The 11,371-nt window shown below is 39.2% G+C and overlaps 1 protein-coding gene across 2 annotated transcripts; it reads left to right on the top strand.

Moving 5' to 3' along the window:
• Positions 1 to 32: 32 nt before the first annotated feature.
• LOC135476761 (ubiquitin carboxyl-terminal hydrolase-like) lies at positions 33 to 2,641 on the top strand. 2 transcript variants are annotated; one of them, XM_064756889.1, is made up of 2 exons: positions 33 to 289; positions 996 to 2,641. In XM_064756889.1, exon 2 carries the CDS (start codon positions 1,017 to 1,019, stop codon positions 1,707 to 1,709), a length of 693 nt encoding a protein of 230 aa, XP_064612959.1. In that variant the 5' UTR covers positions 33 to 289; positions 996 to 1,016; the 3' UTR covers positions 1,710 to 2,641. The 2 variants fall into 2 exon arrangements, with proteins under 2 accessions (XP_064612959.1, XP_064612958.1); XM_064756888.1 differs by lacking the exon at positions 33 to 289 and adding an exon at positions 421 to 491.
• Positions 2,642 to 11,371: the final 8,730 nt, after the last annotated feature.

Here is an 11,371-nt window from a genome sequence, read left to right as displayed (position 1 = left end):
GGCGAAGAGGAGGGTAAGGCGCTGGAGAAGGAACAGATCTAGGAATGATCACGAGTATTTCGCTTTTTGTGAAACACTGCAGTTAATAAATTAAGGTTGTCACGAATGCTGTTAATTTAACAAGATATGAACACTGCTAACGTGATGACTGGTTTGGTGTCGAACACTTTAGTGTTGTGAACTTTTGTGGATTGGATTTGCCGTGTTTGGAAATTGCACTTGTAGAGGAACTCGGTTTGAATATCGTTTGCACTGAATATCAACAAATGTGGCATAGGATAAAAACAAGGTACATTTGTAACAAAGGCAGTATAGTAGTCGTCTTAATGAAGGATTCATGAATTTATTTAAAATTTATATTTTATTACGTGTTCTAACATTTAAGAGTTAAAGTAGGTTAAGTTTCCCATCGTTCATATCAGCGGCCATAAATTGAATTGAAGACAAAGCGTATAATTAAAGTCATGAGAATCGATGTGCAATGGTTAAAGGTGATTGAAGGATTTCTGATGTTAAACCCCAAAGTCTTGGCTGTGCCTAAATAATCAGTCATACCTAAAATTCAGCTCCGGCTAGGTATAGCTTATCTCTCACGCAAATCAACAACTACTATGTATTCATTTAGCATCAGCTCTCTGCTGTCAGTCTGGAGGTGCATTAGCTAGTCCAGTGATGTGGACAGTGAGCACTGACAGAGCGAGTAATGTAACACGTGTAGTTGGAAAAGTGGAAAAGTTGCAGCATTGGATCATGTTACAGTATCACTAAATCTATGCTAGATGCATAAACAGCTAGGTACTGTAAAAACTAGATACCAAATATGCCCTCATTCCTGTATTATAAGCTTTGACACTGAATATTTACAACTACCATGTAAGTTATGTTTCATGAACCCTTTAACTAAAAAGAAAAGTTTCAGTTATGGACTCAATATAAATGTAATGGCAGTAAGAAAAAAAACTTAAAAAATTATTTTGCCTTTTTTTCTGTTGTAGGTCCAGGTGTTGAAGGCAAACATGGCTCTTGAAAGATGGTTACCCCTAGAATCTAACCCTGATGTTCTTAATAAATATGCGTATGGCATTGGGATGCCGGAGGCATGGAAATTTGTTGATGTGTATGGATTAGATGCTGATTTATTGGCAATTGTGCCACAACCAGTGTTAGCAGTTGTCTTGTTGTACCCATCAACAAAAAATTCTGAAGAGATTTTACTGGGAACAGTGAGTGAAAGTGCCATAAAGGAATTATATTTCATGAAACAGAGTGATACGATCGGAAATGCATGCGGGACAGTGGCTCTTATACATGCACTAGCCAATAACACAGACACGATTGACTTAAAACCAGCGTCAACTCTAAAGGACTTCCTGTCTAGGACAAAGGAAGCATCTCCAGAAGAAAGGGCTAGCATATTGGAGAATTGTCATGATATGGGTTCTGCTCACGAAGAAAGTGCCCAGGAGGGACAGACAGACACTCCTGCACGAGATGAAAGTGTTGATTATCATTTTGTGGCTTTCATTCATAAAGATGGCTGCCTGTTTGAAATGGACGGCATGAAAGGAGGGCCTGTGTACCACAGTGTTACGTGTGAGGACAGTTTCCTTGTTGATGCGGCTGGCGTTGTGAAAAAGTTCATGGAAAGAGATCCCGATGAACTGAACTTCACTGTGATGGCACTGGTAGACTCACTTTCACTGTTGTAGCTACATATAGCTCACCAACATGTATGGTTTTCAATTTACTTTTGAATCACTGTGTTGTCTCTTTGTACGTTCTATGATTCGTGTTGTCTGTCATTGTGAAAAATCATTGACTGTGTATTAAACTAGACTGTAAAAAGTGAGCCGTTCCCATCCAGCTGAATAGCTGAGTGTGCAGAGCGGTCATGAGTTCAAGTCTCACTCAAGCCATTATTTTTGCTGGTCTCAATTTAACAGTGTAGACAATCAGATCTGCATGTACTCATGTGGGAAGAAGTAACTGTTGATTGTTGGAGGTACATAAGGACTACATGTACATGTAGGTGAAGTGATGGCTTTAAAAAAAAAACACTGCATCTAGACATACATAGTCCTGCGTCATCTGAATTAGCCTGGAAATTACTAGCTGAAAAAAACTGTGTATTAAGAGATGTGCTCTATTATGTATGTTTTAAGAAAGTTTTGCGCAACATTGTATATTGGTGCATAATTATTTATTAGACCCGCTTCAAATAGAAATTTGTTGTGCTTGCAGAAGATACGGTAAATTCAATTTGGTATTGGTTCTCTGAAATTCAAATCAAGCTCACTTGCATATTAGACACTGTCTGTCTCTGTCAGATAAAGCGTTGTTTTCGCTGTACATGATTGGCTCCTGACAAATAAGGTCAGGGGTTAAAATCCAGGCACCGATTTCATGAAGCACCTAAAGTAAGCCCTTATCTGCCATGTTGTAGAGATATGAAGTGGACTTCAATAACTAAGGCCTGCTTAACACTTCAGTACGGTTCATGAAACTGGGGGCTTGTGGGCTGACCAGCATGGCTGCAGCTTTAGGTCAGTAGCTTTATCAGGTACATAGCAAAGGTCTTCGTTTATGCTTGTTGCCTCTAACCTTGAACCTGATCACGCTGGTATAAAAGTGAAAAATTCTTGAGCCTCTTATGTACAAAAAATAAATAAATAAATAAATAAATAAATCAGTGCCTTTCAGCAGATACTTGATAAATAATGTTTATTATTATTATGAATCTCCTGACATCAAGCTGCTGCGAAAACAGCAGGAGGATTTGAACCAGCGACTTCATTACTCAGGGGTTGGTTTACTACCTGAAGCCAGAATGTTTTTTCAAATGAACGAGGAGCTTTTAAAATGAACTAGGAGCTTTTTCAAATGAACAAGGAGCTTTTTCTAATGAACTAGGAGCTTTTTCTAATGAACTAGGAGCTTTTAAAATAAACTAGGAGCTTTTTCAAATGAACAAGGAGCTTTTTCAAGTTGATAATGTATTGCACTGAATAGCTGAATTGAGCCTGTATTTGATTTTAAACTTAGTATTGGTAGCAAGGCTACCAAAGAGCTCACCTGTATGAGACACATGAATGCGAAACTTCAGCTCAATGTATAAAGACCAGAAGTCATGAATTTGGTAATTACAGTAGTTAGTATACTCACAGAGCATCATCGATGGAACCTCCCCCTTAAGCCAGTGTGCTCTACATGCATGTAAAACTTCAGCTCAATGTATAAAGACCAGAAGTCATGAATTTGGTAATTACAGTAGTTAGTATACTCACAGAGCATCATCGATGGAACCTCCCCCTTAAGCCAGTGTGCTCTACATGCATGTAAAACTTCAGCTCAATGTATAAAGACCAGAAGTCATGAATTTGGTAATTACAGTAATTAGTATGCTCACAGAGCATCATCGATGGAACCTCCCCATTAAGCCAGTGTGCTCTACATGCATGTAAAACTTCAGCTCAATGTATAAAGACCAGAAGTCATGAATTTGGTAATTACAGTAATTAGTATGCTCACAGAGCACCATCGATGGAACCTCCCCCTTAAGCCAGTGTGCTCTACATGCATGTAAAACTTCAGCTCAATGTATAAAGACCAGAAATCGTGAATTTGGTAATTACAGTAATTAGTATGCTCACAGAGCACCATCGATGGAACTTCCCCCTTAAGCCAGTGTGCTCTACATGCATGTAAAACTTCAGCTCAATGTATAAAGACCAGAAGTCATGAATTTGGTAATTACAGTAATTAGTATACTCACAGAGCACCATCGATGGAAACTCCCCCTTAAGCCATTGTGCTCTACATGCATGTAAAACTTCAGCTCAATGTATAAAGACCAGAAGTCATGAATTTGGTAATTACAGTAATTAGTATGCTCACAGAGCATCATCGATGGAACCTCCCCCTTAAGTCATTGTGCTCTACATGCATGTAAAACTTCAGCTCAATGTATAAAGACCAGAAGTCATGAATTTGGTAATTACAGTAATTAGTATGCTCACAGAGCATCATCGATGGAACCTCCCCCTTAAGCCATTGTGTTCTGCATGCATGTAAAACTTCAGCTCAATGTATAAAGACCAGAAGTCATGAATTTGGTAATTACAGTAATTAGTATACTCACAGAGCATCATCGATGGAAACTCCCCCTTAAGCCAGTGTGCTCTACATGCATGTAAAACTTCAGCTCAATGTATAAAGACCAGAAATCATGAATTTGGTAATTACAGTAATTAGTATACTCACAGAGCACCATCGATGGAACCTCCCCCTTAAGCCATTGTGCTCTGCATGCATGTAAAACTTCAGCTCCATGTATAAAGACCAGAAATCATGAATATGGTAATTACAGTAATCAGTATACTCACAGCATCATGGATGGAACCTCCCCCTTAAGTCATTGTGCTCTACATGCATGTAAAACTTCAGCTCAATGTATAAAGACCAGAAATCATGAATTTGGTAATTACAGTAATCAGTATACTCACAGAGCACCATCGATGGAACCTCCCCCTTAAGCCAGTGTGCTCTACATGCATGTAAAACTTCAGCTCAATGTATAAAGACCAGAAGTCATGAATTTGGTAATTACAGTAATCAGTATACTCACAGCATCATCGATGGAACCTCCCCCTTAAGCCATTGTGCTCTACATGCATGTAAAACTTCAGCTCAATGTATAAAGACCAGAAGTCATGAATTTGGTAATTACAGTAATTAGTATGCTCACAGAACACCATCGATGGAACCTCCCCCTTAAGTCATTGTGCTCTACATGCATGTAAAACTTCAGCTCAATGTATAAAGACCAGAAGTCATGAATTTGGTAATTACAGTAATTAGTATGCTCACAGAGCACCATCGATGGAACCTCCCCCTTAAGTCATTGTGCTCTACATGCATGTAAAACTTCAGCTCAATGTATAAAGACCAGAAGTCATGAATTTGGTAATTACAGTAGTTAGTATACTCACAGAGCATCATCGATGGAACCTCCCCCTTAAGCCAGTGTGCTCTACATGCATGTAAAACTTCAGCTCCATGTATAAAGACCAGAAGTCATGAATTTGGTAATTACAGTAATTAGTATACTCACAGCATCATGGATGGAACCTCCCCCTTAAGTCATTGTGCTCTACATGCATGTAAAACTTCAGCTCAATGTATAAAGACCAGAAGTCATGAATATGGTAATTACAGTAATTAGTATACTCACAGAGCACCATCGATGGAACCTCCCCCTTAAGTCATTGTGCTCTACATGCATGTAAAACTTCAGCTCAATGTATAAAGACCAGAAGTCATGAATTTGGTAATTACAGTAGTTAGTATACTCACAGAGCATCATGGATGGAACCTCCCCCTTAAGCCATTGTGCTCTACATGCATGTAAAACTTCACATCAATACTTACACTAGTTTTTAAGATGCCGACCCTAACATTTTAACGGTGATTCTAATACACAAAGTAAGGAATTCAGTGATTTATGGTATTTAATATACACGCACAATGGCTATTGTGCTCCACATTTGAGCGAACCCTGAGCTGAAGACAAGCAGTACTTTTTGATTTTTTTTTTTTTTTTTTTTTTTTTGGTGTTTTACACCGTACTCAAGAATATTTCACTTATACGACGGCGGCCAGCATTATGGTGGGTGGAAACCGGGCAGAGCCCAGGGGAACCCCACGACCATCCGCAGGTTGCTGACAGACCTTCCCACGTACGGCCGGAGAGGAAGCCAGCATGGGCTGGACTTGAACTCAGAGCGACCGCATTGGTGAGAGGCTCCTGGGTCATTACGCTGCGCTAGCGCTTTAACCGACTGAGCCACGGAGGCCCCCAGTACTTTTTGAGACACCACCCCTAACAATTTGTTTAACTTTGATTCTAACATAACACTGAAGGTTATTACACCTCCCGGTTCGCAACTAAAATAGAAAACTGTAAGACTGGTGTACTGGAAAATAGTATATTTGACACTAACGTTGTGATGGTAAGATATCACCTTCAACTGAGTAAAGTTTATGCCCTGTGAGCATACTAATTACCTTAAATAACCAAATTTGCGATTTCTGTTCTTTATGCACTGAGTTAAACTTTTCTCAGTTATCACCGCAACGGTAGTGTCAAATATACTATTTTCCAGTAAACCAGTCTGACAGTTTTCTATTGTTTCTACTACATAATACACTATGTCAGGAATTCAGTAATTTATGATACTTAATATGCACACGTCAACGATGGAATATCTCCCTGATGCTCTTGTGCTTTACATGTGTGCAAATTGTGGGCTCAAAACATACCATAGTTTTTGAGAAACCACCCCGAACACTTTGTTTAACTTTGATTTTAATACACAAAAAATACACAAGTCAGGAATTCATTAATTTACGGTATTTAATATGCACACATCCAATCAATGGTGGAATACCCCCCTTGTGTTATTGTGCTTTACATGTGTGCAAACCCTGAGCTCAATGCATGCAGTACTTTTTGGGATGCCACCCCTAATATTTTGTTTCTCTATTATTAGATGCTGATGCTGACGCTGACACTTTAAGTATGTATTAGATGCTGATGCTGATACTCAAAGTACATATTAGATGCTGACGCTGACATTCAGAGAATGTATTAGATGCTGATGCTGGCACTCAACGTATGTATTAGATGCTGACACTCAAAGTACATATTAGATGCTGACGCTAATGCCAACACTCAAAGTATGTATTAGATGCTGACGCTGATGCCAACATTCAAAGTACGTATTAGATGCTGACGCTGATGCCAACACTCAAGGTACGTATTAGATGCTGACACTGACACTCAAAGCATGTATTAGATGCTGATGCTGACGCTCAAAGTACGTATTAGATGCTGATGCTGACGCTCAAAGTATGTATTAGATGCTGACGCTGACACTCAAAGTACGTATTAGATGCTGACGCTGACACTCAAAGTACGTATTAGATGCTGATGCTGACGCTCAAAGTACGTATTAGATGCCGACGCTCAAAGTACGTATTAGATGCTGACGCTGACACTCAAAGTACGTATTAGATGCTGACGCTGATGCCAACACTCAAAGTATGTATTAGATGCTGACGCTGATGCCAACACTCAAAGTATGTATTAGATGCTGACGCTGACACTCAAAGCACGTATTAGATGCTGACACTGATGCCAACACTCAAAGAACGTATTAGATGCTGACGCTGATGCTCAAAGTGTGTATTAGATGCTGATGCTGACGCTCAAAGTGCGTATTAGATGCTGATGCTGACGCTCAAAGTACGTATTAGATGCTGACGCTGACACTCAAAGTACGTATTAGATGCTGACACTGATGCCAACACTCAAAGAACGTATTAGATGCTGACGCTCAAAGTATGTATTAGATGCTGATGCTGACGCTCAAAGTATGTATTAGATGCTGACGCTGACACTCAAAGCATGTATTAGATGGTGACTCAAACATTTAAAGTCCGTATTAGATGCTGAAGCCAACACTCAAAGTACAACATAAACTATGCCTGTACTTTACACAGGTGAGCTAAAAATCTGCTTCGCTTCTGTTCACCTGTTCACGTACTGTAGCTGGTTGTTGGGGGACTGACCAGTGGATCCAATGCTATGTACTCTGCAGCATTCACTATTCACAAAGTCATTATGTGTGAAATGTATCTCACGAGTACTACATGTACTGGACATTGGTAGTAATAGGGGAGTTTGGTGTTCAAACTCATTTGTTGCTAAAGATGAAAAATTTATTCATTTGGTCAAAGTTTTATGCAATACTGAAGAATATTCTAAAGGTGATTTATGTTCCACTATATCATGTGAAAAAATGTTTGGCAACTTTCTCTCCATCGTCTGGAGATACAAATGACTCCTCTTTCCATCAGCCATCATCATGTGACTGAGAAATTGTCAAGTACGATGTTAAACACCAAGCACTCACTCACTCTTTCCATCAGGAACGTCTTACATGCATAAATGTTTACCTCCCATTTTCTACCACGTTCTAAGTAGGTTGTTTGTGAAACTTTTCCCCTACATCCATGTTTATAGTGCATGAAATTAAAAACAGTTGCCTAATATTCTTGACAGGTCACATGATACAGGACTCGTTCTGTTTTTTAAGTTTAGCCATGAAAGAGTTAGAACTCGAAACTCCGCTTGATGACTGGCAGATGTAATATGGATAGTTTTGGAAATGAAAAGGTTCTGTTAAACACTTCTGAAAAAGATGAAATGTATTACTCATGATGTAAAATTAAACGTCTTATAAGCTGTTGAGTGCAGTATGTTGTTTTATTGTATTGATACTCGTGTATTTTCGTGGTTGGAAATTACTAGCATTGTATGTACACCAACATGGCATTGATAGATAATGAGCAAGTCCTGCAGGTGAGAATTTGTGCCTTGTGTGGGAAAGTTTGTCAGTCACTTTACAAAGGTTGGTGGTTTACTTCCGATGCACATTTCCTCCACCCTTGAAAATGCCTGCACTTGCTGTTAAGCATTCTTGACTACGGCATTAAACACCGATCAATCACATAGCCTACAGGAGAATATCCTTTTCAGTTATCTTCACCACTTTTTGACTGTTAAACAACATTTACACAAGGATTTCAAGGACCTGCTGCTTCACTGAGATGACTTACCAAGCAAGTAAGCCGCCCCATCCGAGCCATTATACTGATATGGGTCAACCAGTTGTTGCACTATCCCCTTCATGCTGAATGCCAAGCGAGGAAGCTAGAACTTCCTCTTTTAAGGTCTTAGGTGTGACCTGACCCAGGATTGACGCTGGATCTATCGCCTCCTTAAGCGAATGCTCTACCAACTGTGCTATGGGGGCCGGTCTCACCATTTGGGGATAGGTCAAGCACTGAGGTGAGGTGAGCCTACACAGATGTGTCTTCAGCGTGGTATTCCACTGGGGCAGCATTAAAAGTATGGTAAAATTCAGACTCGACTCCTACAGTTTATTTATTTGATTCGTGTTTTACGCCATACTCAAAAATATTTCACTTATATGACGGTGGCCAGCATTATGAAGGGAGGACACCAGGCAGAATCCGGAAGACACCCACGACCATTTGCAAGCTGCTGGCAGATCTTTCCAAGTACAGTCAGAGAGGAAGGCTGGCCTCCTGCAAGGAGAAGCTGTCATAAGGACAGAGTTTATGATTAAAATAATGTTGAAGAGACGTTTCATGGATGAAAATCAAGTGTATGACTGAAATAATTTTGAAGAGGCATTAAATTGCAAGGAGGTAAATCAAAAATATATGGTCAGCATTGCCTTATAGACCCACAAGGGTCACTTTGGAACGTAAACCGTCAGCGTTGCCTTCTAGGGTCACAAAGGTCACTCTTTGGAATGTAAACAGTCAGCGTTGCCTTATAGGGTCACAAGGGTCACTCCTTGGAACATGAACAATCAGGGTTGCCTTATAGGGTGACAAGGGTCACTCTTTGGAATGGAAACGATCAGCGTTGCCTTATAGGGTCAGAAGGGTCACTCTTTGAAACGTAAACGGTCAGCGTTGCCTTATAGGGTCAGAAGGGTCACTCTTTGAAACGTAAACGGTCAGCGTTGCCTTATAGGGTCAGAAGGGTCACTTTTTGGAACGAAAACGGTCAGGGTTGCCTTATGGGTTCAGAAGGGTCATTCCTTGGAACGTCTGGTCAATGGTCAAGCACCAATTTATGTTCCAATTGTGAAATCTTGAACTTTCCTCTTCAAGTTCCAAGCACAGCGCTGAATAGTAGGCCTATCGGTTTTGACAAGCAAATGGCAAGTGACACAACCAGACTGAATCCGGGACGAAGTGTTATTCCAATTTAGCAGCAATACTATAAAACACAACACTGATTTGCTCCTACAAAAACATGATTTGTTTTACTGGATCTGCCTGGACCAACTCAATGAATGTGCACAATGATTATGCATTATAACAACAAACACAATGACATTAGGATATGGCATGGTACAAACAAAAATGAAATACTCCTTTTGGGCAATATTAGCACAGCATATTCCACTTTTTTAGGGTGAATTCTGACTTAACCAATACTCAAAATGTAAACATTACCTCAAATGCGAAATGTCAACATTACTCAAATTGTCAACATTTCCTAAAATACAAAGTGTCAACATTACTCAAAATGTCAACATTACTCAAAATGTCAACATTCAGTCTTCAAACCTTGCATACAAAATAAAAACAAGAATCAGCATCCGCTGAGACTAAAGCAGCGATTATAGCTAGACTATGCTTGATTAGATCTACCTTTACATGAGTTTAATTAACCTCCTGAAATTAAATGTTACACTTGAAACAAACAAAAGATGAAGACTTATTACGAACAACAAAATTGCAAGGATTCTTTCTGGCATGACTTGATATATTTAACAAAAATTTGAATGTGAAAAAGGGGCTCTTGCCACACGAAAACACTTAAAATTCACGTTCTCTTCCAATCTTGGAAGTATCACACTAATTCACAACTTGGATGAAAATTTGTCCATCTTAAGTAAAGAAGATACATGAAAATATCAGCCTGTTGAAACCAGAAATGGGAATAAAATGCAAGATGATATAATTACAATGAATGTCTTGCATGGTAATTATGATGTCATAATTAGTTTACCTGAACAAGGTGAGTATTTTGTCATCTCTCAATTATCCAAGAGGGCAAATATTACTAGTACATCTTATTTACCTTATGGCTGATGTGCTGGAGAACATGCAGTTTGTGCTGAACATTCTCTGAAATGCTGATAAAGGAAGAGTCTCTCTCCCGAACTGTCTTTAAGTACTAACATGTCACTCGAAAAGAAATAACAAATAAAACCTACTTGTACACACTTGTTGTCTGACAGAGTTTGCTCTAGAAACAGAGAACTCAAAGCTGTATGAATCAGCATGCATATCCATTGAATTCCCTGTCAACACATCCCGTAAAAACTTTCAACCCACGTAAAAAATATCCTGAAGAAAGTGTAAGTTGACTGACCACAAGCAAAATGTACACATACAATGTATTTACAAGTGGCTGATTTTCTACCTTATGAAGACATCTTCAGTGTTCCAAGACAAGATCTGCATCCCTCATATAACAAATTCAGCAAAACCAAAGAGTTTATGTGACCTGAACACAAACAAATATACCCCAGTACATGTATTCACATGTGACTGATTATCTCCCTTATGAAGACATCTTCAGTGTTCCAAGACAAGATCTGCATCCCTCATATAACAAATTCAGCACAACCGAAGTGTTTATGTGAGCTGAACAAACAAATATACCCCAGTACATGTATTCACATGTGACTGATTATCTCCC

Source organism: Liolophura sinensis, chromosome 10 (genome assembly GCF_032854445.1).
Source record: "Liolophura sinensis isolate JHLJ2023 chromosome 10, CUHK_Ljap_v2, whole genome shotgun sequence".
NCBI classification, from domain to species: domain Eukaryota; kingdom Metazoa; phylum Mollusca; class Polyplacophora; order Chitonida; family Chitonidae; genus Liolophura; species Liolophura sinensis.
Note: the sequence above shows the minus strand (reverse complement) of the source record. Positions and strands in the feature narration are given on the sequence as shown.